The sequence below is a fragment of the Hemicordylus capensis genome, chromosome 1, assembly GCF_027244095.1.
Source record: "Hemicordylus capensis ecotype Gifberg chromosome 1, rHemCap1.1.pri, whole genome shotgun sequence".
Taxonomy (NCBI): Eukaryota; Metazoa; Chordata; class Lepidosauria; order Squamata; family Cordylidae; genus Hemicordylus; species Hemicordylus capensis.
Genome location: NC_069657.1, coordinates 74,614,961 through 74,638,057, shown reverse-complemented (window position 1 = coordinate 74,638,057; position 23,097 = coordinate 74,614,961). Strand labels below are relative to the sequence as shown.

Here is a 23,097-nt window from a genome sequence, read left to right as displayed (position 1 = left end):
TCTCTCCATTGCCTCTTCCCGTGCAGTATGAGATGATGCCTTTCAGCATCTTCCTATATCGCTGCTGCCCAATATAGATGTTTCCCATAGTCTAAGAAACATACCAGTGCGAATTTGAACTGGCAACCTTCTGCTTGTTAGTCAAGCATTTCCCTACTGCATATACACCACTGTTTTAGGCTCGCTTACCTCCAGAAATGGACATAGCTGACATATCATCTGAAGCTGACAAAAAGCACTCCTGGTCACTGCCTCAGTCTGAGAAGCCAGAGTGAGTTTTTACATTCAGGAGCACTCCCAAGCTACATACCTGATCTTTCAGGGGGAGTGTAACCCCATCTATAATAGTTGGATCTGAATCATCTCTCTGCCCCCCTCCTGACCCCCATCAGTACCTCCACCATATTTGGATTCAACTTCAGCTTCTTATCCCTCATCCAGCCCGTTATTGCCCTCTGGAAGGCAGGCATTGAGGGATGTTACGCCATTTCCTGATGAAGTTGATAAGGAGAAATATATCTGGGTGTCATCAGCCTATTGATAACAACACTCTGTACCAAATCTCCTGATTATTTCTCCCACTGCTTTCATGTAGGTGTTAAAGAGCATTGGAGACAGTATGGAGCCTTGTGGAACTCCATACTTTAATTCTAGCTTTGCAGAGCAGCAGTCTCCAAATGACACCATGTGGAATCTATCAGAGAGATAGAAACAGAACCTCTGTAAAACAGTGCCACCCAATTCTATTTCCCTCAAGCAATCCAGAAGGATAGCATGGCCGATGGTATCGGAAGCCACTGAGAGAGCCAAAAGGATCGTCTTAAGGAGGCTGCTATTATTCTCCCAGTGGGTTACTCCGTGGTGGAGCAGGTGAATTCTATCAACGTTGGTCCTTTTGGACCTCTCGGCAGCTTTTGATACTATTGACCATAATATCTTTCTAAACCATCTGAGGGGATTGGGGGTGGGAGGCACTGCTATGCATTGGTTCCACTCTTACCTCTCCGGCAGATTCCAGATGGTGTCCCTCGGGGACTGTTCTTCAAAAACTGAACTTCAGTATAATGTCCCTCAGGGCTCCGTATTGTCTCCGATGTTGTTTAACAACTACATGAAACTGCTCGGAGAGATCACCAGGAGATTTGGTGCAGGGTGTTATCAGTATGCTCAGGAGATTATTTTGATCTGCCAGTTCTGGATGGGGTCACACAGAAGGAATAGGTACGCAATCTGTGGGTGCTTCTGGACACAAACCTCTCCCTGGTGTCCCAGGTTGAGGCAATGGCCAGAGTTGCCTTTTATCAGCTTCAGCTGATATGCGCCAGCTGCATCAATTTCTTGAGATACATTACCTCAGAACTGCAGTACATCCACTGGTCACCTCCAGACTTGACTACTGCAATGCACTCTATGTACATAGTCCTGAAACTGCAGTTAGTCCAGAATGCGGCAGCCAGGTTGGTCTCTGGGTCATCTCAGAGAGACCATATCACTCCTATCTTAAAAGATCTACACTGGTTGTTGATAAGTTTCTGGGCAAAATACAAAGTTTGGGTTATAACCTATAAAGTCCTAAACAGCTTGGGCCCTGGGTATTTAAGAGAATGTCTTCTTCACTATGAACCCCACCGCCCATTGAGATCATGAGAAGTTTGTCTGCAGTTGCCACAGTCTCATCTGGCGGCTACTCAGGGATGGGCCTTCTCCATTGCTGCCCCGAGGCTTTGGAACACACTTCCTGCTGAAATAAGAGCCTCCCCATCTCTTATAACTTTTTAAAAGGCAGTCAAGACACATTTGTTCACCCAGGCTTTTAATTAGATACTGTTTTAATTGTTTGATTTTTAATAGTTTTGATGTTTTAAATTTTAAATTGTTGTAATGTTTTAACCTTTTTATTTGTTGTTCTTATTGTTTTATTTTAAACTACCCAGAGACTTGCATTGTGGGCAGTATACAAATATGTTAAATAATTTTAAAAATACATAATAATAAGATGAGGTTCTGTGGGTTGTTGCCACTGCTCTTCAATGTCAAAGAGGTGGTAGGCCTGCTGGAAGGGGAAACAGTGATTAAATTTCTTAATTCCCTTCCCTTGTAGTGACCTGCTGACCTACCATATTTATTTTTTAGAATTATTTCATCTGTCATCTCCTCTAGCAAATATTCAGCAGAACCATCACCAAGCTCACCTACTCACCTCTGCAGTAGCGCTAGCCAAGACATGTTTGGACAAATCCTCATAGCCTTTCACTTGAGAGACTGAAAAGGTGCTGGGTGAAACAATTAGACTATGACAATAATTATGGCTGGAAGGAAGTGTTGGCTGGATGTTGCTCCTCTCCATAGACGAAGAGGTCATAGGAAAGGCCTCTGAAACAGATGAGACAAATAAAGAGTTTATACCACGCCAAGTCTTGGATGCTGGATTTGATCTGAGTAGGTCTTTTAGATCAGTACTCCAATTAGTACAGTGTCCTACCACCAAGAATAGCCTGTAGCTGGTAGTGATGCCACCAACACTTGAAACCAACATATTTTCCCAGCTTGTACTGCCCAGATGTAGTCTGAGGAGGAGGGTCCTTTTGTCCTAAACTACTTCCTCTGCTCTTAATTTAAAATTTGAGAATATTACAAATTAATGTGCTGATTTGCACCCATGTCATCTACAATCACTATATTAGGCACTCAGAAGCCATCATTACTGCATTCTGAGAAACTGATTAGCCTCTTCCGCTTGATGAAACGATGGTTGATTGACAAGAGCTTTTAAAGATGGGGCTCTAATTTACTGAAAAATTGCGTTGGATCGTAAGCAGCAAGAGTGGCAGGATGCTTGCACAAGCACAGAGAACCTCCCTGTGGAGGACCTTCTGGAATAGGATGGTGTGGGGGTGGGGGCACAGAGGGCTAGGGGGAAGGAAGGAAAAACCCTCCTCTTGAACAAATGGAAGTGCCTTCTGTGTGCAGAATAGCCACTCGGCATCCAACCCTTTGGTCCAGAGCCATAAACTGTCCTTGTAAGTCAGACCTGCTCTATTTAAGCACACACACCCCAGCTGTTTTTGGACTACAACTCCCCATAATCCCCAGCAGCCAATAGACAGGGATTATGGGAGTTGTAGGCCTTTCTTGCAGGAGGGCCAAAGTTGAGCACGCCTGTTTTAAGTTCTAAGTTTGAAAAAGTCAAGTATGCTCCAAGGGCATATATTGCCCATGTGCAGCCAAATTATGGCAGAGGGTGGTCAGTTGCATGGGTGGCTAATCAGATCATGCTCTAGCTAAGGAAGAGTCCTGTAACCAGGTAGGATTTCAAAGCCTCTCTTGCTCTGCTGGAGGAACGATTTATATATATTTGTTTTATGGTGTTTTAATTGCTTCCTTGTGCAGAGGGAAAATAGGAAAAGTAAACCTCAGAGTTTGAAGCTTTGGTGCTGAATGAATTATCCACAATTGGCAATATACTGCCTTCCCTGGTTCCTACATACATCACAAATATCATTGTGAGCATACAGATATCCTGGAAATAAATGCATGTGCAAAGATTTACAAGCCAAGAAATCCTCTCAGCAGACAGTTCTCTTTCCTCTCCAATGTTGGTCATAATTGCTTACTCAGTCTGATTGAGCTGAGGGGAAGTCACCATCATTAGTACCTGGTATTTACAGGGGAAACCTGCAATAGTGGAGGCCACTAACTGTGCGCTTCTATTTCGGTGCTTTGTACAGACACAATATATCATTTCACCCTCTCAGTTGGTTCTAGTCCTTGATGGATTTCCACAATGTGTCACAGACATCTTTTCTGTAATGTTGGAAGGAGAGATGAGTGCGTTCAAGCATGCAGGAAAGATGTGTCTTCCACTGAAGGGTTACAGGAAAGGCATGGTCAACATGCTGTGAAAACAGGGATCTGTATCTTTGTGGAACATGTGAAATGGCACTCATTCTGCTTCAGCACAATAGCCATTTATGCCTACCTCTGCCCTTAATCAAACTGCTGGCTGTCCCATGAAAGACTTTTTTTTAACTCCATGGATATTTTTGCTGTTCTCCTTTTTTAAACAGATGACCCATCCTGCACATGTTTCATGTAGAACTCATCATAAACAGATTTATTCAACCCTCACCACTAATAGAACCCTTTTGCAGTTGCTCAAGTATATAAAGGTGATTATTTCTGATAGCTGTACGGCCTCTTGCATCTCCTCTTGAACGTTCTGCATCTTCAGGAAAAGTCTGGTAGAAATAAATAAATGTGTATATTATGTGGAAGTAGGCAATTTCCTTCATTATCAAGACAGCATTATACCGTTTTGTATGTTTCCCTTTGTGGCCTAAATATACTGAAGTTTCAAACCACACATGCTTTCTTTTTCTACAAGTACCTCACATTCATTATATCTCAATTGAACATATTACTTTCAGCACATTTAAAATTATAAGACCCATGGGTCATGCTACTACCTGAATGTCATATAGGAAAATAGGAAGCTCCTCTATACTGAGTCAGACTCAAGGGTTCATCTAGCTCAGTACTGGCTAGCAGTGCTTCCCCAAGATTCCAGACATGAGTTTCTTCCAGACCTACCTGGAGAGGTCAAGAACTGAAATAAGGACCTTCTGCATGCAAGGCAGATGCCCCACCACTCAACTACTGCCACATCCCCTAGTTGGATTTTTTGGGGAAGCTATGTGCACAAAACTAAGATTACACAAAAACTAACAGGGAGTTGAACCACTACAATTTTGAGTTCTATTCCAGTTCAAGCTAATTAGCGTCTGTTAATTCTCCAATTCCGTTCTAAGTTGGACTGCAACTGTAAAAAGTGGTTTGGTGACACATTCAGATATTCTGAGCCAGTTCTGGACCAATTTAGATACATTTCAGACAAAGTGATGTAGAACTCTTCTCCTTGCAATACCATTATATAAAAAGAATATGATAACCATTTCACTTGAGAGAGAAAATGTTTCCTTCTTAAATGGAAACACAAGCGTCCAGCCTAATTTAAGAATCCTCTTCACTGAGACCTTGTTGCTAGACAACAACCTGTGAGCGGGTCTAAAATCCTTTCCCAGCACAGACCCCAGGCCTGTTTATGCCTGAGATGGTCAGCAAAAAGGAGCACTGGTTACTTACCATGGAGGCTTCTTCCTGCTGCTGGACATGAGAACATCTCTTAGGTTATACTTCCTCTGCTGCTCCAGAGGTAGGACTATGCAACTTAACTTAGAAAGCTAAAATAGGCCTGGGAAAGATAACCCCACCCACTTCTGAACAATGAAGTCGAGATAACAGAGAATAGCAACTTGGAGAACAATTTTAAAGAACAGGAAGTAGAGGGCGGGGAGGAAGACAGTCCCCACAGTAGACCCTGACAGCCCAAGTAGGTGGGCCGAGATGCCCTCATATCCAGCATCAGGAAGATACCTTAATGGTAAGTAACCAAAGCTCCTTTCCCTGCAGCTGAAAGAAGACATCCCATAGGACATGCCACAGCTGATGAGCCTGGGTGGGAGCATCCGGGATTACTGCTGCAGCACTAGCCTGAGAGTATCTGCTGAAGCACTCTTCTCCCAAATGCAGCTCCAGCAGAGCTTTGAGTGTCCATTTTGTAATGTCTTGTGAAGGCAGATGGGGGATGGGCTTGAATGGGGGACCTTGTAGGACCCGGAGTATTGTGTGACGATTCCATGTTGGGAAACGGTGAACAGTAGGGGGTGAAAGCAGCAAAGCTTCTATGAGGCAATATTTGAGATGAGATTGTTTATTGTGTTGCTGACAGGTATTAGAGGCCAAAAATTCTGAAAGGGCCGATGCTTGTTGTTTTAATGTGTTCACTTTCAAATCCTTGTCCAAACCCTCCTGTAGGAAATCAAAGGAGGTCCTTGAGGTCACACACTTCCCTATGTTTGTGGTGCCTAATTTACCAATGCAGAAATGCCTGGCAGGTGTACTGATATGTTCTATTTCTGGAAGCTTTTGTGGAAGCTAATATTGTGTTCCAAGCCTTGTTAGAATATCCATGCTGTTTCAAGAAGTTCCTTTTAGTTTCCAGGTGGCTAATTTTAATCAGACTGGATCGTGGTGAAGGATGGGTCCTTGTTGTAGGAGGTCTGTTGAGACCAGCAGGAACCATGGGCGTGTTATGGTGAGATGGAGGATCTCTGGAAACCAGCGTCTCCTCAGCCAGTATGGAACCACTAGGATGATCTCTGACAGTTGGACTTTGCGAAGGAATCTCCTGATAAGAGGCACAGGAGGAAAGGCATACAGCAATTCCTGTGGCCATGGTGTCAACAGGGCATCTACCACTTCCGTTCCCTTGCATGGGAAGTGGGCAAAGGATCTTGAGAATCTGGTGTTGTTGGGTGACAGGAAAAGGTAGACTTGTGGGCATCTGAAGTGAGTAGACTGAATAACTCATGGTTGAGCTCCATTCTATTAGGTGAATTTCTGTCTGGCTGAGCCAATCTACTTTGGTGTTTAGGATTCAACTCATGTGGTGTGCTTACAGTGTTTCCACCCACTGGAGGATAAGTGTTGTTTCTTTGTGTAGGGAGAATGACCTGGTTCCTCCTTGGAGTGTGATACAGGCTTTTGCTGTGATGTTGTCCATGTGGACCAGGACATGTTTGCCTCTCAACAGGTATTAAAAAGCTATCAATGCCAGGCGGATGGCTCTCAGCACTAATCAACTGATGCTGTGGTCCCTTTCCTGGGGGGACCATTTCCCCTGGGTCAAATGCTGGAGTTATGGGCGCCCCATCCCCAGAGGCATAATGGCATTGGTTATTATGATGATTCTGGGTAGTTTTCTTTGGGCAAGACAGTTCAGAGTTGTGCACCAATTCAGGGATTGACAGAGATTGAGGGTTACTAAGACTCTCATTTGATTATTTAGTGCTGTTGCTTTGTGATAAAGGAGTAAAAACCACTGGAGTTGGGCGCAGGAGGAACCTGGCCCAACCTCCAGGGTTGTAACCATAGACTCCAATAGGCGAGCTATAGTTAGAAACGGTACCCTGTTGCTTTGCAAGATCAAATGAATTGTGGCTAGGATCTTTTGAATGTGTTCCTGGGGCAGGATTAACCCATCCAGGGTGGTGTCTATTATTACCCCCAGATGTTGTAGTCTCTGAGAGGGAGAAAGTTGGCTCTTTAATTGACTAGGAACCCGTGGGTGGACAAATGTTGGAGCAAAAGGCTCAGGTTTGACTGGGCTGCAGGTAGATCCAGTGCCCTGAGGAGCAGATTGTCTAGATAGGCAAAGATTCTGGTGACTTGGAGTCATGAGGATAGACTGAAAGGTAAGGCTTTGTATTGGTAGTGCCTGCCTGCATATTTGAAGCAGAGGAATGTCTGACTGTTCAGGTGAATTAGAATGTGGCGGTAGGCCTCTGTCAGATCTATGGAGGTGAGGTGATGGAGGGATTCCACAATTGATCTGAGAGTCTCCATCTTGAATTTTTTGTGCCTGACTAATTTGTTGAGAAACTTGTGATCCAGGACTGCTCTGAGTGACCCGTCCTTTTTCAGCACATTGAAGAGAATAAACCTCCTTGGTTATGAACCCCGCTGCCTTAAGATCTTCAGGGCTCATCTGGTGATGACTCAAAGGCGAGCCTTCTCTGTAGTTGCCCCAAGGCTGTGGAATGCACTTCCTGGAAGTTTTTCACATGGGGTTTTTGAAGCCCTTTAACTTGCATCTCCTCTGGAATGGAGAGGGTGCGTTCACATACTGGCCAGATCCACCTCAAAGTCCCTGCAAGTTATCAGGAAGCACTTCACACACAATTCAGGTTTTTTACTGCACGTTAGAGCGCAGCCCAATTTATATCCGGGGTAAAAAAATCCACTATTTGCATCAGTTTTTTGGGACAACTTCGAGTTCACAGTAAAGCCTGGGGCGGAGCCACCACTGAGCCAACGGGTTCAAAGAACCCAGGCCGGTGGCCAATCAGGAGCCACGAGAGCGGCCCCGACACCCCCCCCGCGTCTGACGGCAGACACGGGGGCGGTAGTTTAGCTCCCGAGCAGGGGCCACGCAGCCCCTTCAGGAGCTAAGACTGGTGCTGCATTTGCGGAGCGGCTCTTCATTGCAGGGAAGAGCTGTTCCTGGGCTGCGCTGCAAATGCAGCACCAGGCTTCGTCTAACTGCCGAAGGGGCCATGCGATCCCGAATTGCTGCAGCGATCCCGAACGGAGCCTTGAGGCTCCGTTCGGGAGCCAGACCACGCCCCCACGTCTGACGGCAGATGTGGGGGCGTGGCTACCCCCTGCGTCTGACATCAGACACAGGGGGTGGGGCTATTGGGGCGCCCGCCGCAGCCGCACACGGGCCGCCGGTGGGCTAGCTACGCCCCTGCCTGTAAGTAAACTTTTACTTACAAATTCTGCTGTGTGTAAAAGTCCCTGTTGAGATTAGAGCTGCTCCATCCCTATTGGCTTAGGAATATTGAAATGTTTAGATTCTTTGGAATCTAACTTTTCCTCATAATGAATCCCTATAAGGATTCATTATACATCTTCGTTTCTTCTGTTTATTTTGACTATCATTGGACAGTGCCAACTGTCAACTGCTATGTGTCAACTACACCCCGCCCCCCAACACACACACACACACACACACAAACACATACACATACACTGGGGTACTCAGTTTATTTTTGAGGTATTTTTGAAGTGTTTAGATTCTTTATTGTCTTCATTACACACCTTCATTTTTTCTGTTCATTTTTACTCCACTGCTTTGCAGGTGGGGGTGGGGTGGGGAATTAGTGGCATTCCATGTTCCAACTACCCCGCAAGCCACAAGCCACTATATTTTAGGAATTTTTGAGGGGTTTAGACTCTAATGTAATGAATGTAATGTAATGAATCCTCATAGGGATTCATTATGAGGAAAGGTTATTAGACATCAAAGAGTCTAAACACTTGAAAAAAATCCTAGAACATAAACTGAGTAGTACCCCACTGCCTTGCGGGTGGGAGTGGGGTGTAGTTGGCACATGGCAGTTGACAGCTGGCACTGTCAAAAAGACAGTCAAAATGAATAGAAGAAATGAAGGTGTCCTGAATGAATCCTCATAGGGATTCATTGAGGGAAAGTTATTATACATCAAAGAATCCAAACACTTGAAAAATAATGACCACACATTTTCCTCCATAACTCCAATTCTACAAGGGCTAGAGCTTAGCTTTTTTGAAAAATGGAAAAATTTGAAAAATTTTGTGCTGGGGGTTTGGTGCCGGCTTACGTTCAAGGCAACCAACAAGATTTTGAGTTCTGGCAGGGCTGACATTAGGGATGGGCAAGCTGAGAGGTTGCCCAGGTCACCTACCTGTGCTTGGTGACTTGCTTTTTGTTGAGCATACAAGTGAGCCAGAGAGCAAAAAAACATGAGGAGTAGGGGGGTGTTATTTATCCTAACGGGTGCCCTTGGGTTAAGGTTCACTTCTGGTTCAGTGGGGGGGGGGGGAGTCTGATTTTTAGGTTTGGTTTGACTCCCTGAAAACAGGTTCTCTGGAAACAAATCCACCCTTGCATTTTGATCTTGAGAAGCTACTGCTAAGCATCATATTATTGCCGCATGAAGTTTTCCCTAATTATTGTGTTTTTCTGACATGAGAGGAAGGTTTTTTTACCTGACTTCCTTGTTTGCCAAGGACACTCGGAGTGTAAGTAGCTGTATTACTGCTGTTGTATCCAGATGTCGGTCCTGAAGATAGACTGAGGGTGGATTCTGTACACAAAGTGCTTGTGCTTACAAGGGTCTTCAGCTTAGTTTCTTCCTGTAATGAATGGTCAGTATTAAGAAATTGCTAGAAAAACATGACATTTTAGAGTAGATTCACACAATCATGTAAGGTGCTTTATTTTCAATCTGTGGTCACTTTGTTTCATCAGCCTGGAATTAATATGGGGTAATGGGAGACGATGTCTCTTAACAGGCATTTGTAATGTATTATGATGGAGTTAAAACATTTTGACATATGCCACGAGTGGCTCTGGTAAGCCAGTGGCTAATACAATGGCAGTGTTTGGTCTCATTTAATTGTTTGGGCCCTGGATACCTGAGGGACCGCCTGCTCCCAAGGGTTGCTTCCCGCCTGATGAGGTCATCGGAGGGGGCTCTGCTCCAGGTGCCGACAATGAGGGAGGCTCGGCTGTCATGCACTCAGGACAGGGCCTTCTCTGTTGCTGCCCCCAGACTCTGGAATGCTCTCCCAGTGGCTATTTGCTCCTCAGTCTCCATCACAGGTTTTAGAAAGCATGATAAATCTTGGCTTTTCACCCAGGCTTTTATACAATTGTCTCTACTGCTGCTTCTTTGTATATTGTATTTTGTATGGTTATTTTATGCTTGTATTTTAAATCATTTTAGTCAGATTCATGTTTTTATATTTTAGCTCAATATTTTAATTGTGTATTTTTATAGCCTTGTTTTAATTTTTCTATGTGAACCACCTTGGGATTGTTTTAATGAAAGGCAATATATAAATTTAAAGATAAATAAAAATAAGTAAGTAAATTTATTATTGCATTTATATCCTCCATAAATAAATAATAGTAAATAAAGTAAATAAATACAGTAAATAAGCAGGCATAAAACTTCAAAGGGGAAGGTCAAAAGAGAAAGAGCAGACAGTATCAAAAAACCCACAAGGACAAAGAAACAGTGATGCTGACAGAGATGTCTTTAGCAAAAATCCACACATTGAGAGACAGACACAAAGAGATACCATCAGGCTGACTTGAGTGAGACTGAAAAAGAAGAAAAGGGAAGGTACAGCGGCTGCTGCCCTTACAGTGTGGCAGTGCTGTGCACAAAGTGCCTCTGCAACATTTAGTATTCCAGAGACTTGCGGCACGGTCAAGGAAGGACAACTTGTTCTGATCTTTCCTTCCCGCAGAAGTGCCCTTGAACAACCCTGAATATGTCCTTGAGGGTTGTAGAGTCATTAGTGAGGTCAGCCATTATCCCTTGAGAGACATCGCTTGAATTTTGCATAAGCTCAAATGCAGGGGAGATTCATTTAAATCACCTGATTTAAATCACCAAGAGAAAAAGATGATTTAAATAATTGATTTAAATCAATTTCCCATGTGGTAATTCTTCACATAGTTCTGAAATGGTGCAGATTTGATCACTACATAAGAACATAACAGCCTTGCTGGATCAGGCACAAGGCCCATCAAGTCCAGCATTCAATTCTACACAGTGACCCAGCAGATGCCTCTGGGGAGCCCACAGGTAAGAGGTATGAGCATGCCCTCTCTCCTGCTGTTGCTCCCCTGCAACTGGCATTGAAAGGCATCATGTCTCTGAGGCTGGAGATGGCCCACAGCCACCAGACTAGTAGCCATTGGTAGCCCTGTCCATCATGAATTTGTCTTAAGCCCTTTTAAATGGCTGCTGAAAACAAAATGGCCACCACACATGGTCAAATGGCCTCTGTGAGGCCCTCAGCCATGCCAGGCCTTGCAGAGGCCATCTGAGCATGCACAGTGGCCATTTTGTTTTCAGCAGCCATTTTTTAAAAAAAGATTATTTTTAAAAATGGCCACTGCACATGCTCACATGGTCCCTGTGAGGCCCTAGAGGCCAGTGGGGGGGGGACCTTTGCAGACACACACCCCCACAGCTTTTAGGAAGCCCCCTGAAGGGGCTACAGGTAATTTTTTAAAATATATATATAATATAAGACACTGTACACATATTCAGATTGGCACTATGTACAGGGAATCAGGGCTTGTGAATACTGAGCTGAAGCTTATGAGCTAGGATTGTATTCATTTGCTCTTACTTTGCTTCTTGTGATAAGTGAGTTAAATGTGATGTCTTAATAATATGGCTATTAATGGTGAGTTTGTCTTTGAATCAGTGTGAAATCCTTGGTATTAATGCCCACCGGGAGTTTCTTGCTCTCTTTCTCTCATTTTAACTGTCTTTCTGAAAGACTAGAATATATTCCAAGCAGTGACACAGTTTACTCTGCATATCCTTTAATTATTTTCCAGAGTATCTGGGAAAAGTCAAATTCTCCATTGATTTTTAAAACTTATGTAATTGTGATGCTACAATGCATAGTAGAGAATTAGACAGGCACTTCTGTTTAGTTTTCCAAGTACACTTCCACATAGTATTTGGGTATTTCATGAGCCCCAGCATACTGAAATTTGTAGTTTTCCAGCATTTTTTGGTCTGGCTACGTCCACTGCTAAATAGTTTTTGAAATATTAAAAGATTAACGAGCTTGACTTGTATTTTTCAGCTGATATTATGGTAAAGTAATCTAAAAGATAGGTGTCAGACAGGGGGCGCAATTTCAGTGTTTGTCCTAGGCACTATTTTCCCTAGATATGCCTCTGGTCAGCCATAAGAACATAACAGCAGTTCTGCTAGATCAGGCACAAGGCTCATCTAGTCCAGCATCCTGTTTCACACAGTGGCCCACCAGATGCCTCTGGGGAGCCCACGGGCAAAAGGTATGTGCATGTCCTCTCTCCTGATGTTGCTCCCTGCAACTGGTATTGAGAGGCATTGTGAAGCTACCTTGGCTTCAAGGGAACTAACTTGTTCCCTGAGAGCCAAGAGCTCTTTGCACTGAGCGCACACCCACAACATCTTCCCCTCAGGTATATAAGCATACATGTGACACTCTGTGCAATACACTGGGAGGCATTCCCTGCTGGCATTCCCCTGCTGGCATTCTACCTTCATAATTAGTTGTATTGGCTATTTAGAGTATACTAGCTGATCCCACACAGAGCATCTGTGTGGCAGTACACTCCCCCCACCTTCAGTCCCAGTTTGTTCTCTCCCCAACCTTCTGCCCCAGTTAGTTTCCCCCCCACACTTCAGGCCCAGTTAGTTCTCAACTTTCTGTCCCAGTCTCCCCTGCCCTCCCCTCACCTTCTGTCCCAGTCTCCCCTGCCCTCCCCTCCTTCTGCCTCAGTCTTCCCTGCTCTCCTCCACCTTCTGCCCCAGTTAGTTTGTCTGCGCCACTAGTTTGTCTTTGCCCAGCCGAGCTCCGCCACTTCCTCTCTCCGCTGCTTCTCCACTCCCTTCTGCCCCAGTCCATTCCCCATCATTCTGTTCTCCCTCATCCAGCCTCATCTATCCCTCATCCAGCCTGTTATTGCCCCCTGGAAGGCAGGCATTGAGGGATGTTACGCCATTTCCTGATGAAGTTGATAAGGAGAAATATATCTGGGTGTCATCAGCCTATTGATAACAACACTCTGTACCAAATCTCCTGATTATTTCTCCCACTGCTTTCATGTAGGTGTTAAAGAGCATTGGAGACAGTATGGAGCCTTGTGGAACTCCATACTTTAATTCTAGCTTTGCAGAGCAGCAGTCTCCAAATGACACCATGTGGAATCTATCAGAGAGATAGAAACAGAACCTCTGTAAAACAGTGCCACCCAATTCTATTTCCCTCAAGCAATCCAGAAGGATAGCATGGCCGATGGTATCGGAAGCCACTGAGAGAGCCAAAAGGATCGTCTTAAGGAGGCTGCTATTATTCTCCCAGTGGGTTACTCCGTGGTGGAGCAGGTGAATTCTATCAACGTTGGTCCTTTTGGACCTCTCGGCAGCTTTTGATACTATTGACCATAATATCTTTCTAAACCATCTGAGGGGATTGGGGGTGGGAGGCACTGCTATGCATTGGTTCCACTCTTACCTCTCCGGCAGATTCCAGATGGTGTCCCTCGGGGACTGTTCTTCAAAAACTGAACTTCAGTATAATGTCCCTCAGGGCTCCGTATTGTCTCCGATGTTGTTTATCATCTACATGAAACCCTGGGAAAGATCATCAGGGGATTTGGTGCAGGGTGTTCTCAGTATGCTGATGATACTAAATCTACTTATCCATGTCAACATCATCGGGAAAGGGCATAACCTTCGTAAATGCCTGCCTGGAGGTGGTAATGGGCTGGATGAGGGAAAACAAACTGAGACTGAATCCAGATAAGACAGAGGTACTCATTGTGTGGGGTCGAAACTCAGGAGATGAGTTTGATCTTCCTGTTCTGGATGGGGTCACGCTTCCCCAGAAGGAACAGGTATGCAGTCTGGGGGTGTTTCTGGATCCAAGCCTCTCCCTGGTATCCCAGGTTGAGGCAGAAGTGCCTTCTATCAGCTTTGGCTGATACGCCAGCTGCGTCCGTTTCTTGAGATAAACGACCTCAGATTATTGGTACCTATGCTGGTAACCTCTAAACTAGATTACTGCAATGCACTGTATGTGGGGCTGCCCTTGTGTGTAGTCCGGAAACTACAGCTGGTTCAGAATGCGGCAGCCAGGTTGGTCTCTGGGTCCATGAGAGACCATATTACTCCTGTATTGAAAGATCTACACTGGTTGCCAATAAGTTTCTTGTATTTCAAAATACAAGGTACTCATTATAACCTATAAAGCCCTAAACAGCTTGGGCCCTGGGTATTTAAGAGAATGTCTGCTTCGTTATGAACCCCACCGCCCAATGAGATCATCAGTAGAGGTCCGTCTGCAGTTGCCACTGGCTCGTCTGGTAGCTACTTAGGGATGGGCCTTCTCCGTTGCTGCCCCAATGCTTTGGAATGCACACCCTGCTGAAATAAGAGCCTCCCCATCTCTGACAACTGTTAAAAGGTCTTTAAAGATGCACCTATCCACCCAGGCTTTTAATTAAATATTGTTTTAACAGTTTTAACATTGTTTTAAAATGTTGTTTTAAAATTTAAATTGTTGTAATGTTTTAACTTTTACTAATGTTTTAACTTTTTGTTTGTTTTCTTGTTGTAAACTGCCCAGAGATGTGAGTTTTGGGTGGTACAGAAATATGTTAAACAAACAAACAAACTACAAAACTCCTTTGTGATCTGTTTGCAAACTCCTGTTAGCAAAGTTCCTCTTGTCTGAGCCATGTATTCAAGACCAGCAGTCAAACTGTCTCTCCTCAGGAATGCCACCCCTCTCATCAGATGAGGCACTCATCTGGAATGAATCCCTCATTCAGGCTACTCCTCTGTCAGAGACACAAACACTTCCAGCCAGTCAGAAATCAAACACTATAAAATTGCCAGTCCTAACAGACTTAGCTTCTCCTTCCCCTCTTGTTTTCTTGGCTTGTTTGTTTGTTTGATTGATTGATTGATTAATTAATTAATTCCCTTGCTGTGTTCCCTTGCTTGATGTCTTCTTTAGGAGAGAAATACAAACTTTTTTTCCAAGACCAGCAAGACTAACATTAAAAGCATGTTAATTTAATTTACAACTCAGTAGAACATGCACAACATCTAGGGGCAGTCAATATAAAGACAACATCTAGGAGGTTATACTTGGTGTAATTTTTTAGATAACTGGATTTTTACGAATTTAGGAAATAGTGTCTATTACCTGTTTTTTTAATATAATGGACACCTCTACCATGCTACAGAGGTTGCAGCAGAAGCACGTTAGGAATAATAGAAGTAACTCTCACACACAAACAAAAATCACATATTTAATTAAACGAATTAATCTTAAACATTTTACATTTGCAATTGCAGAAGTCTCCTGAGCCCTGAGTTGCCTAGACTGTCCTTAAAGCTCTTAAGTTGTTTTAATGATTCTTTCAATTCCTCCGCCTTTCCTGTACTGTCTCTCTGCTCCTCATCCTTTGCTCAGCTCCACCACAATCCTACTATCCAGTCTGTTTCTTTGCACCTACGACTTTAGTCTGCAGAAACTAAAAGCCCAAACATTTCTAGAAGCAAGAGCTAGAAGTTATTGGGCAGTACCAGGCAGACGAGAATCATTTTCAAGAGGTTAAATTGTCCATGTTTGATTGGTAGGCAATGTTGTGAGAATAATTCGTTGTTAAAAGACTGTAAATACAGGCATAGTATGTTTGTGATGAGATTTAATTTTAACCATTATATTACTGAAATGGAAAATTTTGTGTATTGTTTACATTTTTAAAATTAAAAATCATTTTATATAAAAATGTGATTTGTTTTATTTTTTTAAATCATCTTTTTTATCCACCCTGCTCAAAATACTTCTTTTGGGAAAAGAGGAAGAGAGGGCTATGTTGAATAGGAAGTCCCAGAAAATTAAGAACAAAAAAGGAGCACATAAAAGGCATGGACCCACAACAGCTCAGGCTCCTCTCCACTGCATGCTGACCTGTCCACCCATTGGTGGACAAGATTGGGAAAGTCTGAAGCCCTATTCAGAGATTCTATTGTAGGAGTGTACAGATGTCAGGACACTCATACATGTTTGTGTGTGAATGATGGTACCTGCTTTCTGTTTTAAAATGAACCTGGGTATAGGCCCCTCATATGCATGGCACAGACAGGAGCTGTCCCTGTGCATAACCAGTGAATTACTATAGCTCTGTACTGTGTGCACTCATTTTACAAGTGCTGAAAATATTTATTTTATTTTATTTTATTTTATTTTAACTTTTATATCCTGCTCTTCCTCCAAGGAGCCCAGAGCAGTGTACTACATACTGAAGTTTCTCCTCACAACAACTCTGTGAAGTAGGTTAGGCTGAGAGAGAAGTGACTGGCCCAGAGTCACCCAGCTAGTATCATGGCTGAGTGGGGATTTGAACTCAAGTCTCCCTGGTCCTAGTCCAGCACTCTAACCACTACACCACGCTGGCTGTGTGAACAGGGCTTGGATAAGAGTCCAAACCAGGCTAGCCACCTAAAATCTCACACATTTGTTGAAAATAGGAAACTAATGGGAATGTACTCATGAGAAACTGTTATTTATGTGTCTTATCACTTGGCAAGCATAAACAAAACTTCAAAATCTATATTTGGCTTGTGGAACAGTTACTTGTATGTATCCAGAATCCACAGAGGAGTGGGTAAATGCTGAGCCCTCCCACCATCCACCACAGACCTTTGTTCTCACAATGGTAGGGGAGGGGATGGTACTTATCTATCACTCACACCCCTTATCTATGGGTGTGTGGAACGCCCTTCTAGGGTTGCCGTATTCAGACTCTCATGTTATGCAAACTGGCTTGCAAATAATTTGTATATTACGCAAATTAACTAATACACTGTCTAGTTGACTTGTATTTGCCCTGCATATCTACCAACAATAGGCTCTCTCTCTCTCTCTCTCTCTTCTCACACACACACACACGCACACACATGCACACACGCACTCTTAACTAAGTTTGAGATATTAATAGCAGCAATAGAACAAAAAATACACTGAGCTTTTCAGTTAAGGCTGCAATCCTTTACATACTTACTTGGGAGAAATGAAACCAATGGTACTTACTTCTAAGTAGGAATGCACAGGATTGATTGCACTATAAAGCTAAAAACCTTAAACATTACAATACACAGGTAGGCAATGATTTACATCAAAATCACTGCCTTTCAACTGCCCTATAGAGATCCCCTACTGACCAAAAAAAAAACACCTGCTGACAAATAACAAAGGCAACATTCCTCACGGGAATTACTAGTGAACCAACAACAACGACAAATATTTCTATACAGCTTTTCACCAAAGGTTTCCAAAGCAGTTTACATAGAGAAACAATCAATCAATCAATCAATCAGATGGATCCCTGTCCCCAAAGGGTTCACAGTCTAAAAAGAAATGTAAGCTAGACACCAGCAACAGTCACGGGAGGTCCTGTGCTGGGCGTGGATAGGGCCAGTTACTCTCCCCCTGCTAAATAAGGCAAATCACCATGTTAAAAAGGTTCCTCTCTGCCCAGTTAGCAGGGGAGTTAAACTCCTCCTAGCCAGCCTCTTGTGGGTCACCTGCCTTTCTCTAAGTCTAGTGGTTGAACAGAATAGTGACCCCTTGTCTCACTCCTTAACTCTTCTTCTACAAGGGCTAGAGCTTAGCTTTAAAAAACAAAACAAAAAAAGCTGGGAATGCAGGCAAACTAGTTGGCTAACCGGGCACCGGGGAACATGTTTAAAATCTGGTAAATACCCAGAAATCCGGGAGAGATGGCAACCTTACTCCCTTAGTCTGCTTAAAGAATCATGACCTGCATAAAAGCATAATCTACTGATAATTGGTTAAGATATTTTACGATAGAAACGTGTCTACTTATAGAAGCCAGTGCATTTTTTCATTCCCTTGCATTTAGAAAAAAAATGACATAAGTACCAGGCTCCAAACACTGATTTCTACCTTTCCTCTGAAATGCTTTGGGAAGACTCTTAGATTTAAAAAAAAAAAAAATCAAGTGCTTGGCATTTTTATTCAGTTAAACATTTATTTAGTGCCTTTTTCAAAGCCAGTCTCTGTGGGGGGTTTTTTAAATTGAAACATTGCTCAGGGCAGGGGTAGCGGGAAGTGGCTTTAACATGAGGAATAGCTCATCGGTATTCCGCACAGTCAGTTGGAAAAAAGGGAGGGAGGTGGATCTGTGATTGTCACAAAGATCAGCCAATCAGCACTCTGCATGATCAGCTTCTGCTGAAAATAAGAAGAACTGGTTGTTCTGCTGAGTAAGGTCGCACATCTGGCCAAAAAGGAATTAATGAGGCTCCATCGCGGGCTCACTGTGTAAAGAATATATATATGTACATGACCTTGTTAGCACATTCACTATGCTTGATATCCAATTTTCAGTTGTGACCAACACAGAAAGGGAGAAACCACTTGAAGTATATAAGAACAGTCCTGCTAGATCAGGCCCAAGGCCCATCTAGACCAGCATCTTGTTTCCCACTGTAACCCACTAGATGCCTTTGAGAAGCTCACAGGCAAGTTAATTCCTTCTTAAAAACTCAACATAACAGAAGCAAACAACAAGATTTGAATTCTGGGGTACAACAGATAGGCACCAAATTTATTCTAATGTCATCGCCTAGATAAGTATCACCACATAAAATGCTGTCTGCACCAAGACTGACAATTTCAGCAATGATGTATTGGGGACTGGAAGACCATGTCCCGGTCATAAGATGCAGCTCTAAATTAAATACAAATCTGCAAACCATCTTCAATAATTAAAAACAAAACTTGCCTTTTGTAGCTGACAGAGTATTTGTTCTCGAATACGTCTTTTTTCTTGTTCAGCTCTTTCCCGAAGCTTGTCCCTGGCTCGTGCAATTTCAGTTTTGGTCTCCTCTCGTGCCCTCTGATAATCTCGAAGCAGCAGCTCAATCTCTGAAGGATGCTGGATCCTCATTTTTGGTTCTTGAACTCTAAAGAAAATGGGGAAACTAACTCAGCAAGTTTATGACATCTTGTCTTTTAAGGACAGTAAAAGTTACAATGAGAACTGCTTTCTGGCAATTATGAAGAAACAAGAATGGGGATACTTGTCAACATCCAGAGTGGGTAAGCACCACTGAACTCATTGTTAGCCATGAGGAACTTGTCCCATTAATTTCAATGGAACTTAGTCATGTCTAATTTAGTCTGGATGCTGCCAACTAACTCTAAAATGTCTTTCTCCTTGCTCTCATCTGTAATTCTCTTTTTTGTTCCTTTGAATTTTTTCAAAAGTCTTCATTTGGGTGCTTTCCAGATTACACATTACAACAGTGTCACTATGTGTCCGTTAAATGTGCTTCCATACTGCCTGTGCTTCAACATTGCAGTCCCTGAGCTGTCAGCCAAGTGCCATTCACATTTCTGATGCCTTCTTTCAGGTTTTATCTTTGTGTTACAGTGCTACAACATTGCAAAAAAAAAAAGCAAAGCAAAGCTGTATTTCCCCATTGTAGGAGTTTTACGCAAGCTAGAAAAGACTGCACCCCCTGCTGGTAGCTATGCGCAACACCCTTTATTTACGGTTTCAATATGATCTAGCCAATCCAAAGTAAACTACCATGGATGTAGCATGCAATCTGGAAAGCGCCTTGGTGAAACATGTATGCTGTAAAGTCTAAGTGTGAGCATGTTAAATATGCTTAATATAGCTATTTGTTATTGTTAAACCAGAGCTATGTCCAGTCCAGTATTCACTGCATTTCTTTCATTGCTGTGCCCCATAGTTCATTGAATGTTCATTGCAAAGTGCCCTTGCATTGCTGTGCCCCATAGTTCTTGTGTTTTTGTCCCCCCCAACCCCCTCTGTTCCTGTTCATCCTCTTCCCAAAACTGTATGCTTAGCTTTGGGGGGGGGGAGAACATATTTCTTAAGTAATATTCTGTGTTCAAATACACCCCCTATGCATTAAAGTGTGCAGTGTGAACCATGAAAAGGGATCAAGAGATTACTATATCAACCTTATCCATAAAATACATTAGCCCCCCGCCCCCCAAAAAAAGATGGCTAGAGTACATGAGAGCAATAATGTAAATCTAGAGAGGAAACATTCTTAAAATCCTCCCACAACAAGGGAGGAGGCGGCCACAAGGGCTGGGAAGGAGGACAACATGAGACTATGGTATGTCTGTAGAGAGGACTCAAAGATCAACTATGGAAAGGCCTATACAGACACATTATTATTTATATGTAGCACCATCCATATACATGACATTTTACAACAAAGAGGTCCCTATCCTGAAGGGCTCACAATCAAGAAACTGACAAAAGAGGAACAACAGAGGAAGGTCTGAAAGCCACTGTGACTGGGGATAATGGGAACTGTTGTCCAACAATATCTGGGGATTCAATATTGGGAGCCCTTGGACTGGAGCATGAACTAAAGTTTCTGTTCAGTGGCAGAGAGCAAAGGCTGAATTTTTGAAATATTGCAGAGGAAGAAGTGAAATGATTTGGAGACAGACTGGATATGGGGAATAAAAGAGAGGACTCAAAGATAAAATCAAGCCTTTGAGCCTGTTCAACAGGGTAGACAGTGATATTGTCAGTGGGTAAGGAGAGGGTATGAGGAGAGGAATTTGGTGTGGCAGATCATGGCATGTGATATGGACCGTGACTCTGTGTGTAAAATCTGACGATGGTGGCCTACATACACCATCATTCTAAGTAAGTTGCATCCACATTGATTCATTCCACTCAAAAGCATGCAGTCACTGGTTGTGGCAATAGGGTGCCTCCATGCCTACTAAGCACAGTATCATCACTGTTCCAACACGGCTCTCATTATTCCCCAAGAGAGCACAGCATTGGATTTTTTATTTAGCTATGGAATAGCTATGATGCTAAGCTTAGTAGTCATGGAGGCACCCCACCTCCACATCCAGAGCCTGTGTGTTTTTGAGTGGAATGCAACAGCATGTGTGCATCTTGCTTAGGATGATGGTGGGACTGCATGGTATGTAAAGTGGTGTGAACAATTCCTAGTTTGGGTATTCCTTAGGAAGTGAGCAGGAGAGATAGCTATGTAATACTAAATACTTCTCTCTGCACCCAAGACTTGCTTTCTTGAGACCTGATTACATTTTGATGGTTAAGAAGAGAGATCAAATGGCTCAACACAGGTCTTAAACCCTTTTGACTGCTTTAGAACAAAAACTGGCTGCCCAAGCATATCCTCAGTTGTGTCATCCAAAATGAAAGTTTGAACATCAATAAAGTACCTGGTAGTTTCCACCACATCTCTTCTCAGTCGTTGTAGGTATTCACGTCGTCTGCTGGGGAGATCCAGCTCTCTCTGATTTGTGTCCACTGTCTGCAAAAGACTAAGATGCTTTTGTGGACTAAGACTACGGCTCCTTCTGAAACACTGTAGTCTCTCCTCCCTTTGTTTTCTCAATATCTCAATTGATTTCCTGTGCCTATTGTGGGGATGGGGAAAAAAGAAGCTGATAATTCATAACACTCTGGTAAAATTACAAAGCTGGTAATTCATAGAACTTTGGTAAAATTACAATTTAATGTCTTACATTTTACACATGTAAGCCATTAAATTGTACATTTACTCATTAAGAACTTGGACTGCAGGATAAATTGGATACATAAAATATACCTACATCCAGTAACTGAGAAGAACAGTAGGCTCTATAAACATTTATGAAACAGGTCAACTTCTAAAGCTTTTTTTTAGATTTAGGGAACAGGAATTTTTAGGTAATCGTGATAAAATCTTGTTTGCAGATCTGCAGGTTAATCCTATGAATGTTTACTTAGAAGTAAGTCCCACTGTGTTCAATGATATACAGTCCCAGGTAAATGTGCACAGAACTATGGCTTTATCTGTGAAACATTTGTATAAACATTGTATATTCTCATTGTTATTACAGTGTATTCAGGCTGCTTTGTAAGAAGCTAGAATAACATCTGCTGCCGCTGCCTTACTCTGTGTCAGAGATGAATTTAGCCGCTATTAGGGACAAAGTATTGAACAGGTGTCTGCACTGCTGAGTAATAGTTACTCCCTTGCAGGTCAGCAGGCTTGTTTATATTGTCTGTCACTATTCAAGGAAGTTCTTGTTACTCAGAGGCTGGAATGAAACATTACATAAGAAACAGGGCTGTCACCAAGAATGGCAATTGTGTGTCAAACTCTCCCCTAGCCCTCTGTCACAGGTATCATAACTTACCCCCAGGTCCTAATGTCATTGTGCTGTACGTTTTCCCACCCCTGCTTCATGCTGATGGCTGACATACAGCACATCTTTACATTCACCTTCTAATGCTGCATTTGTGCAGTTGCACAAAAGCACAATTTGCACAAGAGCAAAAATTGTGCAACCGGAATTGTGTGAAGATACAGCCATTGGAAATAACGCCTGTATCACTGTGTGACTCCAGCAGCACAATTTTTTGCAGTTGTACAAATTGCACTCTTGCGCAACTATGCAAATACAACACTAAAATGTGAACATAAAGCAGCACAGTATGTCAGCCACTGTCAGCTGGTGTGAGCTGGGAAACAAGATGACTGACATTCAGTCTAAGTTACTCAGTATTACTACTCGGGAGTTAGTCTAAAGGTCTATTAATTTCAAAAGGACTTCCTTTAAGTAATATAATCAGGATGTCAGCCAGTATCACAGTGTTAATATTCAGAGCAAACTGCATTGCGTACAGCGAGAGTGAACCTGGCACATACATGCTATTTTTGCCAGTGACCTTGTGCTTTCATAATGTCTAGTTCTGTCCTGAAACATAAAGAGTTCCACAGTTGTTTAACAACAAATATCTATGACTTTCCTTCAAAAGCTTTTCTACTTTTAGAAAATACTCCAGTATAA

At 42.9% G+C, this 23,097-nt stretch overlaps 1 protein-coding gene across 3 annotated transcripts in view; it reads right to left on the bottom strand.

Annotated features, from left to right (window-relative positions):
• The window catches only part of STARD9 (StAR related lipid transfer domain containing 9), a 184,857-nt gene that overhangs the window by 8,528 nt on the left and 153,232 nt on the right, over positions 1-23,097 (bottom strand). For all 3 annotated transcript variants that reach the window (XR_008313825.1, XM_053285880.1, XM_053285881.1), the window contains 5 exons: positions 21,481-21,678; positions 19,006-19,190; positions 9,652-9,794; positions 4,130-4,238; positions 2,201-2,373 (listed from right to left, as the gene is read on the bottom strand). Coding sequence is in view for 2 of the 3 variants with exons in the window: in XM_053285880.1 (XP_053141855.1) it covers positions 2,201-2,373; positions 4,130-4,238; positions 9,652-9,794; positions 19,006-19,190; positions 21,481-21,678 (808 nt within the window). In the remaining variant the exon portion in view is untranslated. The remainder of the gene's footprint in view (positions 1-2,200; positions 2,374-4,129; positions 4,239-9,651; positions 9,795-19,005; positions 19,191-21,480; positions 21,679-23,097) is intronic.